The 25,699-nt window shown below is 36.7% G+C and overlaps 1 protein-coding gene and 1 non-coding gene across 2 annotated transcripts; both read right to left on the bottom strand.

Annotated features, from left to right (window-relative positions):
* Window positions 1-1,698: 1,698 nt before the first annotated feature.
* Window positions 1,699-2,448, bottom strand: LOC141607855 (uncharacterized). The gene has a single exon (XM_074427204.1). It carries the CDS (start codon window positions 2,446-2,448, stop codon window positions 1,699-1,701), a length of 750 nt encoding a protein of 249 aa, XP_074283305.1.
* Window positions 2,449-5,309: 2,861 nt separating this feature from the next.
* On the bottom strand, window positions 5,310-5,416 carry LOC141609971 (small nucleolar RNA R71). Its single transcript, XR_012527870.1, has one exon. It is a non-coding gene; the product is annotated as a small nucleolar RNA R71 (small nucleolar RNA).
* Window positions 5,417-25,699: the final 20,283 nt, after the last annotated feature.

Raw genomic sequence — 25,699 nt, 5'->3', positions numbered from 1 at the left:
TAACCTTACAAATGCTCTTCCAGGTCCAGAGGGTATCACTTCCAGGAGTATAATCATGCCATTCAACTCCCTTTAAATACACATTAGCAACCCATTTGATCCAAAGCCTGTCAGGCTTGATATATAGCCAATTCACCAATTTCCCCACTGAGGCAGTATTCCACAGCTCTGCTTTTTTAATTCCTAGACCTCCTTCATCCCTTGGCAATGTAACTCTATCCCATCCCACCAGTGGAACTCTGTGGTAATCAGATGAGCTACTCCATAGAAAGTTCCTGCAGATAGCTTCTACTCTTTTGATCACACTCTTTGGGATAATGAACATGGCAGCCCAATAATTGTAAAGAGTGTTAAGTACTGAGTTTATTAGAACCACTCTTCCTGCATAAGATAGCTTCTTTGCACCAATGCTACGAATTTTTGCCACCATTTTTTCTATCAGGCAATTACAATCCTTCTTGCTCATCTTCCCTGGCTGTATGGGTACTCCCAGATATTTAAAAGGCATTGTGCCTTCCTGGTAACCAGACACAGCAAGGATGTCCTTCTGTAAGTCCTCCTGCATCCCATTAAAAAATATTTCTGACTTACTGTTATTCATGCTTAATCCTGAAGCTTTAGAGAAGGAACTGAAAGCTCTCAAAAGTAGGAGAATAGAAGGAGCATCCCCTTTACTAAACATCAACAGGTCATCCGCAAACATAAGGTGAGTGAGCTTGAGTCCCTTACATAAAGGATGATAATGAAAAGTCCATCTTGCTGTAGAAAACTTAATGAGTCTTGTCAAGTATTCCATACAGATTGTAAAAATGAGAGGAGACACAGGATCTCCTTGACGCAGACCCCTCATACCTCTGAAATATCCAAAATTATTCCCATTCAAGAACAAAGTAAAGGAAGTGGATTGAATGCAAGCCATAATCAGAGTAATAAAATGTTTTGGAAACAGCAAACCAGTCAACATTTGCTCCACAAATTCCCATTCAACTGTATCATACGCTTTTTGCAAATCTATTTTAAACAGGCATCTAGGTGACACATTCTTCCTGGAGTACTGATGCACAATATCTTGGCAAATCAAGACGTTTTCAATGATGGACCTCCCTTGAACAAATGCTCCCTGACATTCATGAATAATATCTGGCAATACTAGAGCTAATCTGTTGCAAAGGAGTTTAGAAATGATTTTGTATAACAAATTGCAGCATGCAATGGGCCTAAATTGTTTCACAGAAGTTGGTCTCTCACGTTTGGGGATCAGGCACACATTGGTTGCATTTATCTGGCCAAGTAATTGACCAGTTACAAAGAATTCCTTGACTGCCTCAAAGACATCCTGCCCAATCACACTCCAAGCATCTCGAAAGAAGCCACTTGAAAACCTATCAGGTCCTGGGGCTTTGTCTATGGGAATAGAGCACACCACCTGTTTCACCTCCTCAAAAGTCACTGGCTTGGACAGAATCTCAACATTCTCCTCACTACAGACATTACCATAAGCCAAGACAGCATCCCTCACACCCTCAGTAGTCTTTTTACTTCCAAGTAAACCTTGATAGTATTCCAAGAAGGCATTCTGAATGCTACTACTATCTGAACAAACAATTCCATGCTGATCTTCAATTTGGATGACAGTGTTTCTCATGCATTTTTTCCCGATAATACCATGGAAGTACACTGAATTTGTGTCCCCCTCCTCTAGCCATTGAGCCTTGGCTTTCTGCTGTAGGAAGCTGTCTCTATCCTTACGAAGTCTCTTGAGTTTTCCATAAAACCAATCTCCTGGCTAATCAGATCAGAGCTAGTGGGGTTCCCACTTAACTGCAGCTGAATAGTATTTAGTTCTTTCTCAGTCTCCACAGTTTGAACTTCAATATCAGCATAGCAGGTTTTGTTCAATTCTTTAAGGACTGTTTTCAATTCCTTAAGCTTTTTCACAATACAAAACATCTTGGTGCCTAGGATATTCCTGTCCCAAACCTCCTGGACTTTAGGCAAAAATTCTGCAGCCCCACTCCACATAGAGAAATATTTGAAACTCCTATTTTTCTGAATAGTTAGCTTGTTGTTATAAACAACACATGAGGTATGATCCAGCACTCCTTCAGGGTAAAAATGCCCAACCATTTCAGGAAAGATGGTAGTCCAGTATGAGTTGATAAGAAAATGATCTAACCTACTATATTTCCTATGCATATCATCTTGTTTATTCATCCAAGTGAAGAATGCCCCAGTAGCCTGAATATCAACCATATCACAATTGTTCATAAAATCCACAAAAGCTTCCATATCTTCAGGCTTAGTCTGACCACCTAGCCTTTCATCAGGGTTCATCACTGTGTTAAAATCACCTACAATAGCCCAAGGATCAGTGCATCCAGCAGCATAGTTATTCAAACAGTTCCATAGCCCAATTCTGTCAGTTCCTTCATTAAAAGCATATACCATAGTTAAGAAAAAAAATTTCGCAGTAGCTTTGACTTGAACTTTAGCATGAATGAATTGAGGATCATAATGCAGCACCCAAACATCAAATAGATGAGGTTTCCATAACAACCGCACCCTACCTCCCTTATGTGTATGACAATTGGTAGTAACACACCAACCATCAAACATATTGAGAGAAATATTACTCACATTAGTTCCATTTATTTTAGTCTCAAGTAAACCAAAAAGGCCTACTGAGTGATTATTCATAAAGCATCTAACCAACTTCTATTTATTTACATTATTAAGACCTCGCACGTTCCAAAAACCAATGCTATTCATTAGAAACAGGTTGTTGAGGAGGGTCACCAGTTTGTGTCACCTGATTCTGTTCTCTCTCAATAGCATCCAGATCAATTATGTCTTCCAGTTCACTCTCCTCATTCTCCTCACTCTGAATCTTTGTTGGAGTTTTAGGTGGAAGCACAGGATATTCCTTGTCTGATAAAACATTATTGACTTTAGGGACCTGTCTCCAAACCATTTTCCCACTTGGTTTTGGATGTTGTTTATTTTGAGACCTCCTACACTCATTAGTTTCATGTCCCATACCTTTACATTTCAAACAAATACTCGGTTTCCATTCATATTCCACCTTGATCTTCAATAGAGTGCCATGCTCATCCTTGAATTGCACACTAGTTGGAAATTTATGCCGTACATTCAATTCAACCATTACTCGAGCATATCCCAATCTAGTTTTCTCCTCTGTGGCTTGATCAGTCTTAATAAATGGGCCCACTAGACCAGCTATCTTGGGCAAGCATTTACCCCAAAATTTCAAACGCAAACCATACAATCGCATCCATGCTGGTACCACCTTAACCTCTTCTTTTAACAGATCAACATCACTTTGCCACGGCTTAACCACTAATGGTTTATTGTCAAACATATGGTATCCAGCCTGCAAGACTGCATCCCTATTCTTCATTTCCTTAAACCGAACCAAGAATATACCATTTGGTAAAAAAGAAATCTTATCAATGCCATATTTATTCCATATTCGATGAATAAATCCTTCCAATACCTCCCATGGAGGATTGGCTCCTAACACAAAGCATATCACTGCTTGATTCCAATATTCTACTTCCTCCTGCACATCTTCTTTGGAAAACTGAAGGATCTGTGATGTCACTTCTGTTGGTTGCTCCAAAACAGAGGGAACCTCTGTTTCAGGCTGTGTATCAGTTTGCACTATTGAACTAGGTTTCTTACCTCGTTGTGTAACCCACTGAGTATTTTCAGAGGGTGTCTCTTCATCATCAAAAGACAGTCCAGGGACTCCATTAACATCATGCATAGGTTTCGTACGTATCACATCCTCCTCCGATGGTCCATGTTTCCTTCTCTCAATACGGCTGCTACTCTTTGTTTTATTAGAATTAACACGTTTAGTATTCGTAGATTTCTTATTGCTTGATTTCTTTGCAGAATTTCGAGCCATATTGAAGAGAAATCAAGCCCTAATTTTGGCTGCAAGTCGTCTTCAAAATCGCCTCAAAATCGCCTATCATTAGGGTTTTTTGTTTGCCGTGATTATTTAGCCTATGAATCCTTGCATTTACCACCATCTCCTATCTTTTCAATGAGACTTGTAAGACATAACCCAACTCGAGTCTCATTAGACCATGCATGTTGTTGAGTAGGGAAGACTAAGTCGACTTGTAGGTGTTGTACAATCTAATCGATTCGGCTCCGGGACCCAAACTTTCCTAGGATTGTAAGATATAACCCAACTCAATCCATCACAACAATAATTGCTTGCTTATAATTTGAGAACATGTTTGTATGATCAATTCCCATGATTCCCCTATGATCCCATGACACCCTAGTGCTTTTTAATCAATTGTTTACAACTCTTTAATTCATCTTGCTTGTTTATTTCCATTGATATTTTAGTTTAGTGACCTTCTACATCAACCCAATTTGTGACACCCCTAAGACACCACTAGTTGCAATAGAAATCTCATTTCAATACCCGTCCCTTGGGATCCGACCTTTACTTGCCTCTTTACTAATTGTAGAGTTGTTTGTGAAGCTATAAATTGTGTTTTGATTCGGACGTGACCCAACGACCACACCTTAAATTGTGAACACGAAATGGACCGATCAAAAATGGCGCCGTTGCCGGGGACGGTGTTTACTTGATTTAGATTTCCTTTTATTGTTATTAGTTGTGTCTTTCTTCGCCTTGGGGAAGTAAAACCCCTTAAGGTTTGTTCTAATTGTTTTCGAGTTGTTTGATATTTTGCATGTCTAGAAGGTCACAAGGTGATTTGTTACCTTTTGACCGTGAAATTGAAAGAACCTTGACGAACAATAGGAGATTTGCTAGGAGGAATTTGAGAGATATTAGTGAGGTTGTTCAACCAACTATTGAGTTCATCAACCCTTTCGCAATAGAAGGAGAGGAGAACCCATTACACAATACCCCACAAAATCAACCTACAATGCCTAAATTCTCATCACATTCCGTACCCACCGAGGAGAACCTACCCAATGGTACTCCTACACCACAACATCTAACCAGAAATTTTATTGCCAAATCCGCCTTTATCCAATTAGTCGAAAGGAGCCAATTTGGGGGGATGCCTAGTGAAGACCCTCATTCTCATATGGAAACCTTTTGCGACTATTGTGATGCAATCTCTCAAACCGGTGTGACTCAAGACCAAATTCGATGGGTCTTATTTCCTTTTTATCTAATCGGCACCGCGAAACAATGGTTGAAGGGCCTTGACAAGGCCACTCTCGGAATAGATTCTTGGAAGAAGTTGGCTCTAGCTTTCTACAAAAAATTCTATCCACCGGAAAAGACTAACATGCTAAGAGCTCAAATTACGGGTTTTAAGCAAAGGGATGAAGAATCTTTGTATGAAGCTTGGGAGCGGTTCAAGGGAATTTGTCGCTCATGTCCTCACCATGGACTTAGCGAATGGTTCTTGGTACAACAATTTTGGAACGGTTTATATGAAGATTCAAGGAACATTCTCAACATGGGATCAAATGGAATGTTCACCGAAGTTGATGACAATCAAACATGGAACAAAATTGAGGAAATGGCGGTCCATAACTCACAATATAGTAGACCTCGCAAGGCTACTAGAGGAGGAAAGCATGAAGTGGACTCCGTTACTCAATTGGATGCTCAACTTAGTGCTCATATTGACACAATCAATTTGAAGTTTGAAAAAGCTATGGCTAGACTTGAAGAAGTCTCAAAATCACCAAAGCATCATGTTAATGCCATGACGGCATCCTCATCAATCCCAAGTGGGATATGTGAGAATTGTGGAACTTTGGGACATGACCAAAGTGAATGTAGGGGAACAAATGAACAAGTGAATGCTTTCCAAGCATACAAGAATGGTACCCCTTATTCCAACTATTACAATGAAAACACCAAGTTTCACCCAAATCTCTCATACAAAAGCCAAAATGTTCAGAACCCTCAAACAACATACACTCCACCACCCATGAGAAACCAAAATAAAAGACCCTTTTTCAATCAAAACCAAGGTTACCAAAATCAAAATCCATACAATTACCAAAATGACCAAGGTTTTGATGTCCAAAAAGCGGTCCTCCAAATGCAAAAGAATCAACAAGAATTTTTCACTCAAATGCAAAAAGATAGTCAAGCAAAGGAAACCACCATCAACAACATTCTAGCTCACACCAAGATGTTGGAAACACAATTGACTTAACTAGCATCTTCAAGCTCACAAAGACAAAAGGGGCAATTACCACCTCAAAGTAATCCCCCAAGACATGAAACGGTTAGTGCCATTCACTTGAGAAGTGGTACAAGGTATGAAGCACCGAAGAAGCAAGTTGAGGATGAAGTTGTGGAAGTTAGTGATAAGGAAGAAATTGTGCAAAACTCCAAAGATAGAGAATCATCAAAAGAAGAAATTTCAAAGAAAAATAAAGACAAGGTCAAGGAGAAGGAGCCCATTGTGATTAGACTTCCTTTTCCAAGTCGTCAAGCCAAGCCCAAATTTGATGATCAACTTGGAAAGTTCATGGAAATTTTGAAGAATTTGGAAGTCTCAATTCCTTTCACGGAATTAATAAATCACGTGCCGGCCTATGCGAAATACATGAAAGATATCCTCACAAAGAAGAAGTCAATCCGGAAACTTGAGACTATCGCCTTCACTAAGGTGAGTAGTGCAATACTTCAAGGGAGTTCACCTCCAAAACTAAAGGATCCGGGAAGCTTCTCAATACCGTGTACCATTGGCGACACAACGATCAACAAAGCCTTATGTGATCTAGGGGCTAGTGTGAGTGTTATGCCGTACTCGGTGAGTAAAAGGTTGGGGATGGGAGAGTTTAAATGCACCAACATCACACTCCAAATGGCCGATAGATCGACGAAGACACCATTAGGGATATGGGAAGATGTCCCCGTGCGAATTGGGAAGTTTTTCATCCCGGTGGACTTTGTCATTGTTGATATGGAGGAAGATTCCAACATTCCAATCATTCTAGGAAGACCTTTCCTACACACCGCGGGTGCGGTGATTGATGTGAAACATGGTGAGCTCACTCTAGAAGTGGCAGATGAAAGCATAACCTTTAATCTTGACAAGACTATGAGAGCTCCTCGTTTGCATGAACCGTGTTTCATGATCGATCATTATAGCCGAAAGGATGAGAGGAAGAAATCGGAACTCCAATGGAAGAAGAAAATTAAAGATGCTCCATTCAAAGAACAAGTGAATTGTGACAAGGAGAGCTTGCAAAGCTCATCAAAATCAATCAAAGAAGAAGAGGATGGCCTCTTTGGCCAAGAGAGGAATTTGGGAGAGTTGTCTCCATCAAATCATGAGATTTTCAATGATCAACTTAATGAAGTTTATGGTCTTTGGGACGACGAATTTGAAGGGATTTTTAATCCCTACATTGGTAATGCCATCGATCAAGACCGACAACAAGGGCCAAAGTCTATTGAAGAGCTCTATAACAATAATGAACAAGCTTTTGATTACTTTTTCAAGGTGTTGAGCAACATCAACAACACCTTGAACATGCCCCCTTGACATCTCATCAAGAATGAGAGTTTGGTGGAGTCCTCCCTAAACCACCGTTTGTAAATATTTCTAACTCCCTAACTCGCATTTCAATTCTTGCATTTTTTGTCATCTTTGGATTTTTATTTACTTTGATCAAGATAATTGTCATGTTTGAGAAAAGTGAGGGAGGGGCTAATAATTTCAATTGATGTGTAGTGCTCTAGCTTAGTGTGGGGATGGCAATTGCCTAGGCTATCCATGCCTTAGTAGTGCCCCCACAATGAAGAACACAAGATATAAAGAAGAATGGAAGAATGATAAGGGATATGCATTGTACACGGATAGAACTGAATCCGGGTACAAAGGGGTCGAATACGAGCGGATTAAGGAGAATCCGCCCGTCTACAGACAATCCGAGCGTATTGGGTATAAGACGCACGTCCCTATGAGCTGAATTTTTGAAAGATTTTTAACTGTAAGAGAATCCGGGCGTCCTGAACTGCAATCCGCTCGTCTCTGAAAATCTGCCCGTCTTCTCTTAAAGACGCCAGTCTTCTCTGCTGAGGAAAACAAGAAAAATTCCTGGGCTGAAATCCGTCCGTCTTCTGAAGAATCCGCCCGTCCTGTGTCAGCGAATCCGAGCGTCTTCTCTTAAAGACGCCCGTCTTTAGGCGAGTTTTTCCCAACCCAGAAAGTGCAGAATCCGCCCGTCTTGAGCATAAACTGCACGGATTGCCCCTGCAGTTCGAATTTTTTCGGGCTTTATAAAACCCCTCCCACCTTCATTCATTCATTCATTCATAACACTACTCAAAAACATCAAAACCCTCATCCTCTCCATCACAAAAACAAAATTCCTCAACTACATTCACCAAAATCAAATCAAATCATCCTTTTAACAACAAATCAATCACTCATTTCTCAATAAAAATCAAAACCAAGCACAAAATCTTCAACCTTTGATTCGATTTTTGAATTCATAAAGGCAAAGCCTTTCACCTTTAAATCGATTTGGGTACACTACAAATTGAAGATTTTTCATTCTTTTCTTGGTTAATTCTTTCAATGGCAAGGACTAAGGGAGCAACAAAGGCAACAAAGGCATCAAAGGCTAAGACACTTTCACAAAGGCAAAAGGCTCTTCAAGAAAAGAAAGCATTGGCTATGGTGGTAGCAACCCCAAACTTGGAAGTGCAACAACAACAACAACCTTCTATGGGAGCAACAACATCTACGACTCCGGAAATTAATCAACTTTTGCATTATCCGGAGGTAACTTTTATTTCCGAAACCTATAGAGATACATTTGCCAAGTTTTCTAGGAAATCATTTCAATCCACCATGTTTATTTGTGAAGATACCTTAGAAAAATTGGGTGTTCTTGAGCAAACTAGAGCCTTTTTCAAAGCCATGGGGTTAGAGAAATTGTTTGAATCAAAAGAATTGACATACCCCTCCCTTACCTTGGAATTTTTGAGTTCTTTGAAAGTCACCAAAGTTGAGACTAGGGAGAACCTCGAGTTTCGTCTAGCTAATGTTAGTAGACGCATTTCCTTTAGGGAATTGGGTGAAATTTTGGGTCTTAGTGATGAACCGAGTTATTTTAAGAATTATGGAAAGTATGACCTCGACCCTCTTTGGGAGGCAATTTCCGGAAGGAAATTTGAGGATTTTCATGCGAGTCATGCTCTTTTAGTCCACCATCCGGGCATAAGGGTATGGCACAAGGTCATAGGAAACACCATTATTGCAAGGAAAGATACCAACCATTTCACCAAACTTGATTTTATTCTTCTTGAATCGGCTTTGAACATTGGAAGAGTACACACCAAGCCTTTCAACTCTTTAAAGCTTTTGGTTGATAGATGGCTCAACATTGATTGTGGGAAGAAAGGCACTACCGTTATTGTCAATGGCGGCCTAGTCACTATCCTAGCTAAATACTTTGATCCTAACTTCAACAAGGATAACAAGTATAAAGCAAAGGAGGGTGGTCATCTTGTTGATATGCATACTATGATACACAAGTACAAGTGGGTTGCCCATAACCCTCTTGACACCGAGTATGGATGGCTCACTAGTGAGGCTAGATCGTTTACTTTGCCTTCAAAGATTTGTCGTCTAAGCGTCCACCGGACCAATTATCTACTTCCCCTTTCAAAAGAAGCCGAGTATATTATCCGACAACAAAAGGGTGAACTTGAAATGCCCTCCTCTTCCATTGTCACACCACCTTACCCTTTTGAGTACCAAGAGTTCAAGCCGGAAGGTGTTGAAGCAAGAAATGATTATTTGACTCTTCTCATGCAAGCAATGCACAAGAAAGCCTTTGAGGATCGGAAAAATGCTTACTTGGCTCAATATCCAACCCTCCTACACTTAGCTAGGTAAGGACTACTTGATCCATCATGTCCTTTGCCTAGTTGGGCGGATAGAGAAGTCCTATTTTCGGGTGCATCTAGGGTCATTTCGGGTGACAATGAGGTTGTAGGTAATGAAGTGGTTGATGATAACATTGATGAAGAAGCAAGTGAAGAAGGAGAAGAGGACGGTGAGCAAGATGATGAGCAAGGTGAAGAAGCAAATGAAGAGGGAAGTGGCAATGTGACCACTTCTAATGAGGAAAGTGATGATGTTGATGATATGATGGAAGATTAGCAATCCTTGGAGGCTCCTACCCTCTCATGGTTTGTCTATTTCTCTCTTTGTTTTAATTATTTTCTTGATCATTGTTGGAGTAGTCCTAGCACCATAGAGGACTCACACCTCGGTACCATTGAGGTGTTCTCATTTTATTGTTCCCACTTTCAAAATCCAAAATGACAAATTAGTTTCATGCATTGCATAGTGTGTGCATGAACTACACCCATCCTTGGACATTAGCAATAGTGTCTAACTCGGTTTGGGGAAGTTAATGCATACACAACGGGAGGTAATCTAAATTATCCTCTCCGTCATAACAAAAACCATGCATCATATAGTGTAGACTAGTGTAGATTGCATTTAGTATAGAAATCATGCATCATCTTTGCATAATTTCCCATCATTTTGGCCATTGAGGACAATGCCCATATTAGTGTTGGGATGGGGAATTCTAACTTAACTTTATATTCCAAAATGATAAAAATTGAAAAATTTTGAAAATCATAAAAATTGAAAAAATTAAAAAGCCAAAAACATGTTTATTTCCTTTTGTAGTGTAGTCTTCTTTATATTATTGTATATATTGTGTTTGTTCTATCCTTGTTCACATTGATTGACTACGCCATATCCGAGACATGAGGACCATGAAGACCGCATGGTATGATCTTTCCAATCTCCTTTTTCCTCTTTATGTTAATGACTATGTGGCTTTATTTTGTTTGATGCGGTATAACAATGTGAACTTAGGACTTGCAATTAGTTTATATGTTATATTAGTTGATAGAATCACTTGCATTAGGATGTTTATATTAGTTGCATCATAGCATATAGTTGCATTTAGATAAAAGTTTCGAAAAATGCCTAATTAGGAACTTTGACAAGAGCAACTAAGCCATTACAAATACTTGTTCAACTTAAGACTTTGCCTACTAGAATGATTGTAAAACACCCTAGATAGTGTCATACTAGTGTCTTTTGACCCATGACCCAAGGCCTAGTCAAGGGTTTGCATGTGAGTCACCTATCCAACCCCGTGATGCGATGTGGACTTGGTTAACTTGTCTAGGTGACCTTGATTGACCTTGTGGTAAGGCAACCCAAAAATATTTTCTATCAATAAGCTTGAAGTGCTCATTTCAAAGAATTTTGTCATGTGGAAGTAATTTAATGCCAAGGAAACCTCAAATGTTATGAATTGTTGAATGTTGAGAAATTTAATTTGTTTTGATGGAGGCGTACCACTTTGATGTGCTTTGGTGCGGGATCCATTGAATTGGGCCCCCACACGGTTGTGAATTCGGCCGCCCAGAGACAGAGTGACTATCACCACGAAATGCTATTGTCTAGAGGTTAACAGGTTGCCTAATAAGCGATTGGCGAAAGCAAATGACACTAGCCCGGAAGGGACAAACCCCATCTAAAATTTTTGAAATGTGAAAGTGAAATGAGGACAATTTTGAATACTATTCATATCCACTCCTTGTGTATAAAGATTTGAGCATTTCATTCCCAAAAAGCCTTTTTGTCAAGCCATTTTGTCGAGCTTGGGACGATCCATGACCTTTACTTTTGTAGAGAATTCGAGACTTGTCATGTCATATGCTACTAGCATCATAGGGATCATCATTCCACCACCATCCGATCGCCCTTGATGAAAGCATTTGGAAATTGAGGACGAAAGTAGTCTAGTTTAACACCATTTGGAGGTGATTTAGTGCCATCCTCTTAGCCTTAGTAATTTGTTGAACTAGTATTTGTGAAGGATTACATGCTCTTAAATTTGTTCCTCTTTAGTGCCTCCGCCGCTTGATGAGGAAGTGGCTATTCTTTTGTAGATGCATCCATTATGTGATTTTGTGTGCTTAATGTTTGGATGTGTCGCCATTTTGGCAAGACCCACCTTGCCTTGCAAGAAGGCATCCTACCTCATGGTTGTCTTGTTGTGAGTTGAAGGGGCGGAGTGAGACCCGTTAATTGTCGCATATCGGCTATGTTATTAGGTTAGTTTAAATAATGGTCCTAGTCTTTGTCACCTCTTTACTCGGGACGAGCAAAGGTTCGGTTTGGGGATATTTGATGTGACCATAATTAGCGCATATTTAGCCCCCGAATTAGCCTTGTTCCCATGCTTTTTAGTGCATATTTGGGTCATTTCTTATCTTTAGTTCTTTGTTTTGCATATTCTTTGAGATTTTGATCCCTTGGTAGGAAAGGAGTAAGAATCTTGCATTTTCATGGCAAAACGAGACTAAATTGATCGAATCCAATGACCAAGCATCAAGGAGAGACAAGATTAGAAGGCCTTTGTACATATTATAGTAGATGAGCAATGTTGAGAAAGGATCCTTGAGTCCCCAAGGAAATCCCCAAGGAATTTATGAAGAAAAGGGAAGAAAAGAAGAAGAAATCTTGCTGACGAACAATCCATGCGGATTAACTACAATCCGGCCGTCCTCCACCTGCACAATCCGTGCGGTTTCATCCCAAGACGCTCGGGTTAGCACTGCCACAATCCGCCCGGATTCCTCCTAAGCCGCTCGAGTTCCACCGCCAGAATCCGCCCGTCCCGACACTAATCCGCTCGGATTCCTCTACAGCGCATTTTCGTCTTCTCCAAGCTACAAAGAATGAAGCCCTTCCTTCGAAACCGTCTCCTCCCTGCTCAATCTAAAAAGTGTAATTACTAGTTTAGCCCTTTGTTAACCCTAATGCACCTCCCTAATCTCCACTATAAATACCCCATTAGTCTAATTAGAAGAGCATGTTCTTCTTATCAATTCTTAGAGTAGTTAATACCAATCAAATCTCTCTTTAATTTTGTAATCAACAATTAATCAAGTTATAATACAAGTTTTATTTCCTTAATCTCTCTTTTGTTCATCCTTTGTTTTGGGTAATTGAATATTATTTGGGTTATTATTGGGAGATTGACAACCTCTCAATCAACCATCAAGTACTTATTTTATCTTTGCTTTATTATTGGAATCATTAATAGGTATAATTCTCTTAATCCCTTTTTAATTATTGTTAATTACTTTCATTTATTCATCATGTTTCATTTTGTTGGTATGATTGACAACCTTGCTAGCATGATCAACATGATAATGAGTGAGTAGTCTCTTAGCTAGGGTTAATGGGTGATTAGGGGAAACCAACATGGGGAATGATTCATGCTTAAATTAATATGCTTTCATGTTTTATTTGCTTGCCTGTTTTGATCTCAACTCATGCACATGTTATATTTGATGAAATGCTAAGCCTATGAATCCTTGAATTTACCACCATCTCCTATCTTTTCAATGAGACTTGTAAGACATAACCCAACTCGAGTCTCATTAGACCATGCATGTACTCTAAGTAGGGAAGACTAAGTCGACTTGTAGGTGTTGTACAATCTAATCGATTCGGCTCCGAGACCCAAACTTTCCTAGGATTGTAAGATATAACCCAACTCAATCCATCACAACAATAATTTCTTGCTTATAATTTGAGAACATGTTTGTATGATCAATTCCCATGATTCCTCTATGATCTCATGACACCCTAGTGCTTTTTAATCAATTGTTTACAACTCTTTAATTCATCTTGCTTGTTTATTTCCATTGATATTTTAGTTTATTGACCTTCTACATCAACCCAATTTGTGACACCCCTAAGACACCACTAGTTGCAATAGAAATCTCATTTAAATACCCGTCCCTTGGGATCCGACCTTTACTTGCCTCTTTACTAATTGTAGAGTTGTTTGTGAAGCTATAAATTGTGTTTTGATTCGGACGTGACCCAACGACCACACCTTAAATTGTGAACACGAAACGGACCGATCAATATAAATGAGATTTATGATTAAGAGTTGCATAGAAAGACATATCGATGTCAATAATAGCTAAGTTAATAGTTAACCATGCTAGAGTCATTGCTAAACTTCATAAAAATGGACAAGTTATACCTCTTTCCGAAATGAGTATTTTGAAAGGGACGTATGAACTCCATGTTGAATTTTACTTTTAGTAATGACATTGCTTCGCTTGAATAAGTTAGAGATTAAAATTCTTTCCATTGTTAGAGATCGAAACCTCTTTCCAAATAGGTATTTTGAAAGGATATGTTGATAACGTATGTGGTTTTATCATAACAACCGAGCAAAGCAAAAATGATTTCAATTCATGAAATGTTTCGATTGAGTGGTCAAAAACGAAACATGTGGAATTGAGTGGCAATTTGAAATTGTCATGTGTAGAAATGAGATTTAGTGGAAGTAATCATCCTCCATGAATTTTACAACTTATTACTCAATGAGAATGACGAGCATATACTATCTTTGAAAAACAAAGCACTTAAGTTTTCAATTCTGGATGAATGTGGACTAAGATGAATCCAATTGAAACATGGGATGTTGGATTAGCATTAAGATGCGCACATCAAATCAACAAGATACGTAGGTTATTCATATTGATGAAGATGGAATTGCCATGAGATGGTCATGGTCATTCATTGAACCTAAGAACTATTGACTACATGATTGAGATCACTAATGTTTTCGCCATTAGAATAATCATGCACATGTCCTAAATAAATCATATGCTTAGAGCATGATGAGTCATTGGTAAGCCATATAAGAATCGTCATGAATTCTCGAGGAGAACTAATGAGCTATTCTAGAGTTTGGAAGAACACTCAGTTGTGTGATAAGAAGTTACACATGCTAGAGTTTCCAAACACATAAGGATTTATGAAGATCCTAAGCCAATTACGCTAAGAAAGAAATAAGAATTTGGAAGGATACTTGGTTGTGGTAAGAAGTTACACAAAACTAGTATTTTCTAAAATACAAGGATTTGTGAGATGCCCTAGACCAATCATCTTGACAATTGTTGCAGGATCCTACAAAACATATACCTAGTGCATTGTGAGTTAGTGGAACACTTGACTAGTGCAAGTTGTACCATCCACCATAATCCAAATTGTTGGTTATGTGATAACAACAAAAAGGGTTTCTTACAAGATTAAAGAACCAAAGTCTAGTTTGAAGACTAGACATGTGCTTGGTAGAGTTCATACTATGAGAGATGACATGAAAATAAGGGAAATCGCAATTCGAAAGTTTGAGCACGTGGACACATGGTGTGTTGAACTTTTATTGCATCAACAAGGGTTAACACACTTGTAAGACATATGGTAGCAATATGGTATTGACTACTCAAATAAAATGTCTACATTTATCGTTTGAGTTATCATTAACTCATCTTGTACTTTGTTACATCCAAACAGGTTGTAAAGACAATATTGAACCCCGTTAAAGTGAACCCGGATTAACATGATATTTGCCCATAGTTACTTGTATGAGGTAACGTCTCAAAGTGACTAGAGTGTGATGCGATTGATGCCAAGTTCAAGTGCGATAGAGTTATGTGATATGACTAGTCGATCACATAGGCAGACTGTTAGAAACACTTTGTCGGCCTAATGACCGCTTATAGAGTTCTGGCAAATTTATATAGCCTGGTCATGTCAAGAGCTACTATAGTATTCTAATGAGTCGATTCTTTTGACTTAAGACTGTTCGCCCAAGGTGGCACAGTTTCAGAGTAACTTTGATTTATGATCCTACGACCTTCGTAAATGGGGTTAAAGGGCTTATTTTGGGTTGTGATGAGATGTGGCTAGTCAAAGGGAATAGTGCGATAGGAATTGTCCAACCTTTTGTCAGGGTTAAAACAATATCTCAGGGCCACTCGAGGAGTAATGAACTAAAAATGCGTGGCCACGCTCAGAAGGCATCTATGGTAGATAATTCTGGTCAATCACTTTATTCTCCAGATCGAGGAAACCACTCTCGATATGATCACTTGCAAGTATGACCCGAAAGACACCTTGCATTGAGTGGGAGATAGTAATAGGACAAGAGAATTGGTGTCGCACACTTGTCGAGGACAAGTGGGAGATTGTTGGAGTGTCCCCGACAATAATGCGATCACAATTATCGATCATGATGATCACATGTTTAAATCTCACATTTAAGAATGCATGAGGGTGTTAGAAATCTATATCTCATTACTTAACATATTCATATATGTTTCAAAATTAATTTAGTCATAAAATTAATTAGATCCTATGCATGCAAACATAAGTAAATATTAAGGAGAAATCATCATTCTTACATTGATATTTCGGATTATTGGGCACAAGTAAGATCTCCTTCTTACTTGTTCTTGAGCACTCCTTAAATGGAAGAACAAAAGATTCAAGTATAGAATCCCTCCCAAGGAATAATACCTAAGGTAATCTCTTAATAAAATTAATATTATTGATACTAGAACAATATTAATTTGAATATAATTGACCCAAAAATTATTTTGTTCTCTTAATTTTCGTCTAAGAGAAAGGGAGAAGGAGGAAGAATTTTTATCTCTCTAAAAAACAATATTTTTAGATGGTTGAATGAATAATAATGCCCTAAACTTTTAAGTAGTGTAGTAGGCAAATTATAGAGAAAACTCATTGCCTTTCTCTATAGACAAAACCGGGTAAGGGGGGGAGTTTTGATGCCCAATGCATGAGCAAGGTGTTCTTCACAAGAGGCACTAGGTATGCATGGCTAGGTTTAGGAAAAATGATTATATTTTCCACTTAATTAATCAACATAATATTTATCCTAATACTCCATTATTTCGGTCCATTTGAGATAAAATGGATTCCATTTTATCTTTGTCAATTTGTCACATGTAACATGTCATGTGAAATTGTTATGCATTTTTAACATATTAAAAATCAACGCATTAATAAAAATACGTCATATACAAAATCGACTTAGTAATTCATAATTACTTGTACCAAAATAATTTACCAATTATAAATCACAACATCTTGTATTTATAATGAATTATTCATTCAAATGTATTTGCTTCCTTAAACAATAATTTCATCTAAGTAATAAAACAATTCGATCACTTAGACCGTATCTTATTTAATCAAATGATAATGAGATACGTAAATATTACTTCCAAAATCGTACGTCAATTTTAAGTAATTTAATTAACCCGTATTGTCATACGATCAATTAAATAATCAATTAAGAGTGTTACCCTTTAGGTATGACCTAAGGGGATCAACTGATCACCACCGTCGCACGACGGTAATGTCAAACTCTAGTCAGCCAATCATTACCGATATGTGTGGACCAGTTGACAGTAAAATATTACTTCCCAATTGTATTCTTAAAATGAGACTTAAACATGTGATCATCATGATCGACAGTTGTGATCGCATTATTGTCGGAGGACACATATTCCAGCAATCTCCCACTTGTCCTCGACAAGTGTACGTCACCAATTTTCTTGTCCTATTACTATCTCCCACTCAACGCAAGGTGTCTTTCAGGTCGTACTTGCAAGTGATCATATCGAGAGTGGTTTCCTCGATCTGGAGAATAACTGATTGACCGGATTTTTCTACCATAGATATCTTCCGAGCGTGGCCACGCATTTCCAGTTCATTACTCCTCGAGTGGCCCAGAGATATTGTTATAACCCTGACTAGGGGTGGACAATTCCTATCGCACTTATTCCCTTCGACTAGCCACAGCCATTATAACCCAAAATATGCCCATTTGACCCCATTTACGAAGGTCGTAGTAACACAAATCAAAGTTAATCTGAAACTGTGCCATCTTAGGCGAACAGTCTTTAGTCAAAAGAATCGACTCATTAGAATACTATAGTAGCTCTCGCCACGACCAGGCTATATAAATTTGCCATAACTCTATAAGCAGTCATAAGGCCCGACAAAGTGTTCCTAACAGTCTGCCTATGTGATCGACTAGTCATTCTCACATGACTTCATGGCACTTGAACTTGCCATCAATCGCATCACATTCTAGTTACTTTGAGACGTCACCTCATGTAAGTAACTATGGGCGAATACAATGTTAATCCGCGTTCACTTTAATGGAGTTCAATTGTCTCTACAACCCGTTTGGATGTAACAAAGTATAAGGTGATTTAATAATATCTCAAACGACAAATGTCGACATCACATTCAGGTAGTCAATACCATATTACAACCTTGTGATGCATATCGTAAGTGTGTAAACACTAGTCGATTCCAATAGAAGTTTAACATACTATGTGTCCATGTGTTCAAACTTCTTATATTGCATTATCCTTTATATTCATGTTATCTCTCATAGCATGAACCTTACCAAGTATACATATAGGTTCCCAACCTCGGTTTGGGTTCTTTATCTTGAAAGAACTTTATGGTTGTTTATCACACAACCAACGAATTTGTGGTGGATGATTTGACTTGCACTGGTCAAGTACTCTACCCACTCACAATGCACTAGGTATATGTTTTGTAGAGTCTTGCAACAATTGTCAAGATGATTAGCCTAGCACTTCTCACAAGTCCTAGCATTTTAGAAAATATTAGTTTTGAGTAACTTCTTACTTCAACTAAGTATCTTTCCAAACTTCTTATTTTTCTCCTTTTACCTTGAAAAGCTTAGGATTTTCATAAATCCTTACGCGTGTTCGAACTTTAATATGTGCAACCTCTTGACACATAACAGAGTGTTCTGTCCAACACTGAAATCGCTCATCGGATTCTCCTCGAGAATACATGACGATTCTTTTATGGCTTGCTAATGAATCATCATGCTCTTATGCATATGATTCATTATTGGACATGTGCATGATTATTCTAATGGCGGAAACATTAGTAACTTTTAATCATGGCATCAACCATTCTTAGGTTCAATGAACGACCATGACTGCTAATGGCAATTCCATTTTCATTGACATGAATAACCTACGTTTCTTGTTGATTCGATGTGTATATCTCAATACCTATCCAACATCTCATGATGTGATTGGATTCATCATAGTCCATTTTCATCCAGAATTGAAAATTCAAATACTTCTTTGTGAAAGAAAGTATTAGCTCGTCATTCTCAATGAGTAATGAGTTATAATCTTTTACAAGATGATTGCTCCCACTAAATTCCATGTCTTCACATGATAATTTCCAACTCCCACTTAATTCCACATGTTTCGCAATTGACTACTCAATCGAAACATATTAAGAATTGAAATATATATTGCTTTGCTAAGTTATTAAGATAAAACCATATATGTTCCCATCATATCCTTTCAAAATACCTATTTTGAGAAGGTTTCAATCTTAACCTTATGGAAAGAGATTTTAATCTCTAACTCATTCATTTTATAATGATGCGTAGCAATGTCATTATTTAAATGTGAATTATATCAAATACACGTCCTTCTCAAAATACCCTTTTCGGAAGGAGGTTTAACCATTTCATTTTCATAATGAGATTAAGTAATGACATTAGCGTGGTTAATACTTAACTTAGCTCTTGTGGATATCGACATATCATTCTTTGCAACTTTTAGTCATAAATCTCATTTATTTTCGTGGATGCAACTTTGATTCATTTAGGCTCTTAAGTAAATATCAATATTGAAACTATTTGTCAAATTTTATCATAAACTAGTCAAATCTATTGTTAAGACTTCACATTAGTCATTCTTTTTCCAAAAACTTCCTTTTGGTCTCCTCATGTAGTTATCTGGAGAACATATTCTTTTGATTACTTCACTTGGTCTCTTTTGTCATGTATATTTCATCTATTCGAGACCATAGATCTCATCTATTCGAGTATACTATCTGTATAGGTATACAAATCATTCTTTCTTGTGTAGATCTCATTTACACAAGTACACAAATTTTGCTTGGTGTTCTTTGTGTCTTCATTTTCTCCCACTCTATCTTTAGAATGAATATACTAGAGATTCAAAGATAGCATATGAGACACAAATAATGATTTTTGAAGTATAAGGAGGACTATATCATAGGGTGACTAATTGTTTTAGATTTGATAAGTATACTTGGTGATTGACATTCCTTTAAGAGAGTTCATCAACTCAATATCACTTTATAATTGATCATATACAAGCCTTAAGCTTGTGGACATATAATGAATCTCATCATTATAGTTTGTCCATTAGATCACTTTAAGTGAATGATCATATGTTTCTATGAGCAAGCATATAAAGACGAATTTTTAGAACAAGGATAAAATACGATAAAACGGGTGACTTGGATTGCAAACCAAGCCACCATAATCCAAAATACAACAATTGTTTCAGAAAGGATGAAACATTTCCATGTTCAACACGGAAATCAAAAGGTTCTAAAATCCGAAACATAATTAAAATAAGACAATAAAAAGCCAAGCTTCATAGAAGCTACTCCTAGCTTCTTGATGGTTTCTCAAGCTTGCTTTTCCTTTCCCTTATCCTTGCTTGGTGGAGGCCCTATTTACAATAAAAAGGGGCTACATTATCACAACTTTTTATCACAATACCATAGTTGAATTAGAAACATAAAAGAAAGGATAGTCATTTACCTACTGGAGTGATCTTTCCAGCTTTAATGTCACCAAGATATTTGGAACAATTTCTTTTCCAATGTCCAACACCATTAAAATAATGGCATTTATCAAGAGGACCCTTCTTAAGCTTGGAAGTGCTAGCTTCATAAGTCTTAGCTTTGGTGAAAGTGGGAGCTTGCTTCTTACCCTTCTTCCCATTCTTCTTAAACTTCCCCTTGCTTTTGGTGCTTATGTTAAGCACATCCTTAGGTGGGTTAACATTTAACCCCATGTCTCTTTCGGCTTGCACAAGTAACTTGTGAAACTCTTCAAGAGACACGTCCTTGTCTTGCATGTTAAAATTCACCCGGAATTGAACATACGCTTTGACTTTGGATAAGGAGTGTAGAATCCTATCTACAATGAGTTCTTTGGGGATTTCAACCTTTTGAATCTTCAAGGTCTCGACTAGCTCCATCAATTTGAGCACGTGAGGGCTAACCTTTTGGCCCTCTTTAAAGTCGAGATCAAAGAATGTCGCGGCCGCCTCATATTGGACGATCCGCGGAGTTTGTGAAAACATTGTCACAAGCTTGGAATAGATTTCATTAGCAGTGCCCATTTTAAAGGCTCTCCTTTGGAGATCCACCTCCATCGCAAAGATTAACACATTTTTCACTGCGGCGGACTCCTTGTGGTAAGCCTCATATGCTTCCCTAGTAGCGGCAGTCGACCTAGTATTAGGTTCGGGTGGAGAGGCCTCGGTGAGGTAACGAAGCTTGTCGTCACCTTGGGCGGCTAATTTGAGTAGGGCATCCCAGTAGGAGAAATTTGACCCATTCATTTCAAGTTTACAACGATCCATGAAGGATCGGAGCCATGACGTATTAGTGAGAGGTGTGGCGTTGGTGTTTGGAGTGGCCATTTGTTATGAGAAATAAAAGCGGTCTACAAAACAAAAATAGAAGGAATAAAACATATGTCGTTTTCAAAATAATAATACTCGTAAAAATTTATTTTAATTTAAACAAGTTCTATTGCATTTATCTAGTGACCTCTACTCAACTTGATAAATGATTCCAAGATCCGAATTCATATTAACTTGGGCACGGTGTTGCCGATTCATCCCTTATCAATATAACTCGGTGGATTAACGCTTTAATCGATTCTACTTTTAGAACTCTTGGTCGATAAAATTACATTAACATTTATCTTTAGCCCAAAACACATCCGACAAGGGCACGGTGTAGCCGATTATCAATACTTTTGTTGAGTTCAACCCAAATTTCGACTAAATGTGTCCATGATCCAAATCCATATTAACTTGGGCACGGTGTAGCCGATTCATCCCTCATCAACATGAATTCGGTGGGTAGACATTTATCACCCACTTCCCCAACGTAACAAGGTTTGTACCCCGGTGTGGCCGAGTGCACTCCCTCACGAAATAGGTTTTCATGGTTTCTACTATTTGGTAAGGCTAAGTCTCAATTGTTTATTTTTAGCGAAAGGTCATGTCAATTTATTATCTATCACGTTTTAAGTGAACTAAAGCGGTGAACTACGATAATTTTAATTGACACGGTCGATAAACTCGATTAAAAAGATAATGCATGTTTTAGTTATGGCGATTTAGCAATGCATGCAACATATAAATAAAATGCAAAACATAAATAAAATCCTAGTATGGCCTTCCTAAAATAGAAAATCTAATTAACTATTACATATTCGGAAACCAACTCCATTGGTCCCTTGAACTTCGGTTTTGGCACGCATCTCGAGGTAACACCGTCTTTTATGTATCGCCTTCTTTGAGTGACACCGTCTTCAAGGAACTCCGAAATAAATAAATTACATAACAAATTACATAATTTCCTATTATACATTTGTAATTAAAATAAAATAAATCTATTAAATTACAAAACGGTGATACGAGATCACAATAAATTACAACCGAATCGATATTCCCATACATTTCGGGTAATACCAATTAAAAACTAAGGCCATACTAAGTAAAATTACATAATTCAAAAATTACATAAAATAAAATTATGACAATCATAAATAAAATGCAGCATTATAATATGTATGAACATGTCCAATTTTATGCTAAATCGCCTTTAAGGAGCCAATATCGTATATTAATCAGTTTTTACGGATTTGCGTGATTCAACATTTTAAAATCACAATAAATTACATAAAATCATATTTATGCACAAGTTAATTAACCTAACCAACTTAGGACTCAAAATTAGTCTCCACTAACATATTGACAATAATTAACTTTTATTTCTTAAAATTTGTTCATTAATGGACTCAAAATTACAATAAAATGCCATAAACTCCAAATAAATCATAAAAAATTCAAATAAATTTGAAATTTGAAATTTAAACTCATGAACATTCTGGAAAAATACTATGACACTCATAATGTTAAAAAAACTTAGGTTAAAATTTTGAAAATTTATCGGGAAAAACATTGTTGCGGTTTATCGGATTTATCAAATATAATCATAAAATATGAGAAAAAATATATTTATCAAATTTTCAATTTTAGATCTGAAATAAGTAATAAAATGCAACATGTGACGTTTTTCCTTAGTCATGAAGTATGTTTTAGCAATTATTCACTAATTAAAGTCACTATTTATGCTATTTTTCATCAAAAATTCATAAATCATGCATAAGGACTTCATTATAGCCTATTATTTTACACACATCTTTCAAAATGGCATGTGACAACATACTAAATTTCTATGACCAGATTCGAAATATTTCTCATATTAACCTATTTTGCATTTAAATTCGATTTTTAACATGAAAAATCCATATTTCGAGCATCAAAACTCCAAAATTTATGAACATTTACAGATCATCTAAAAATAATATATGTGAAAACATATCCAAAAACCACTGGAAAATTCGAAGTTTAGCTAATTTTAGTCCGAAAATGACATTTTTATCATAAAATCACATTTTTAATGCCATTATTATATAAAATGAACAATAAAATCCATAAATTAACCAAAATATCCTAAATACATTTTAGGATTAGAAACTTTAACATGCATAATTTATTTCGTGATATATCATAATAAACACAAATTTATAAGTTTTATATGTTAATCGTATAACTTGGAAAAAGTATAACCGATTTGCATGCAAACAACCTAAGGCTCATGATACCGCTTGTTTGAAATCTATATCTCATTACTTAACATATTCATATATGTTTCAAAATTAATTTAGTCATAAAATTAATTAGATCTTATGCATGCAAACATAAGTAAATATTAAGGAGAAATCATCATTCTTACATTGATATTTCGGATTATTGGGCACAAGTAAGATCTCCTTCTTACTTGTTCTTGAGCACTCCTTAAATGGAAGAAAAAAGGATTCAAGTATAGAATCCCTCCCAAGGAATAATACCCAAGGTAATCTCTTAATAAAATTAATATTATTGATACTAGAACAATATTAATTTGAATAAAATTGACCCAAAAATTATTTTGTTCTCTTAATTTTCGGCTAAGAGAAAGGGAGAAGGAGAAAGAATTTTTATCTCTCTAAAAAACAATATTTTTAGATGGTTGAATGAATAATAATGCCCTAAACTTTTAAGTAGTGTAATAGGCAAATTGTAGAGAAAACCCATTGCCTTTCTCTATAGACAAAACCGGGTAAGGGGGGGGAGTTTTGATGCCCAATGCATGAGCAAGGTGTTCTTCATAAGAGGCATTAGGTATGCATGGCTAGGTTTAGGAAAAATGATTATGTTTTCCACTTAATTAATCAACATAATATTTATCCTAATACACCATTTTTTCTGTCCATTTGAGATAAAATGGATTCCATTTTATCTTTGTCAATTTGTCAATTTGTCACATGTCACATGTCATGTAAAATTGTTATGCATTTTTAACATATTAAAAATCAACGCATTAATAAAAATACGTCATATACAAAATCGACTTAGTAATTCATAATTACTTGTACCAAAATAATTTACCAATTATAAATCACAACATCTTGTATTTATAATGAATTATTCATTCAAATGTAATTGCTTCCTTAAACAATAATTTCATCTAAGTAATAAAACAATTCGATCACTTAGACCGTATCTTATTTAATCAAATTATAATGAGATACGTAAATATTACTTCCAAAATCGTCCGTCAATTTTAAGTAATTTAATTAACCCGTATCGTCATACGATCAATTAAGTAATCAATTAAGAGTGTTACCCTTTAGGTATGACCTAAGGGGATCAACAGATCACCACCGTCGACGACAAGAATGTCAAACTCTAGTCGGCCAATCATTTCGATATGTGTCGACCAGATTGTGACAAAGTAAAATATTACTTCCCAATTGTATTCTTAAAATGAGACTTAAATATGTGATCATCATGATCGACAGTTGTGATCGCATTATTGTCGGAGGACACATATTCCAACAGAGGGAAAGTAATATTTTACAGTCAACTGGTCCACACATATCGGTAATGATTGGCTGACTAGAATTTGACATTACTGTCATACGACGGTGGTGTTCAGTTGATACCCTGAGGTCATACCTATGGGGTAATACTCTTAATTGATCATTTAATTAATCGTATGCCGATACGAGTTAATTAAATTGCTTAAAATTGACGGATGATTTTGTGAGTAAAATTAACGTGTCTCATTGTAATTCGATTAAATAAGATACGGTCTAAGTAATCAAATTGTTTTATTACTTAGATTAATTTATTGTTTACGAAACAATTGAAACAGATTGAATAATTTATTATAAATACAAGTTGTTTTAATTTATAATTTGATAAACCATTTTGGTACATGTAATTAAGAATTACTAGTTAATTTTGTATGTGACATATTTTATTAATATGTTAAAAATACATTATATTGTAACATGTCATGTAACATGTGACATATGACAAAATTGACAAATGACAAAAAAAAGGACTTTCCATTTTATGTGTATGTGCCAAAATATGGAGGGAGTATTAGGGTTTATGTTGTGTTGTTTATTTTAAATGGAAACACAATGATTATACTCTACTTATAGCCATGCATGCCTAGTTTGTCTTGGGTAGAATGTGAAGCTCATGCATTGGCCCTCTACCCTTCCCTCCAACCGGTTTTTG

The sequence above is a fragment of the Silene latifolia genome, chromosome 10 (genome assembly GCF_048544455.1).
Source record: "Silene latifolia isolate original U9 population chromosome 10, ASM4854445v1, whole genome shotgun sequence".
NCBI classification, from domain to species: Eukaryota; Viridiplantae; Streptophyta; class Magnoliopsida; order Caryophyllales; family Caryophyllaceae; genus Silene; species Silene latifolia.
Note: the sequence above shows the minus strand (reverse complement) of the source record. Positions and strands in the feature narration are given on the sequence as shown.

What these genes read in the sequence shown, in the direction of transcription:
- LOC141607855 (XM_074427204.1), bottom strand. Translation starts at nt 2,448, where the DNA reads ATGGTATATGCTTTTAATGAAGGAACTGACAGAATTGGGCTATGGAAC.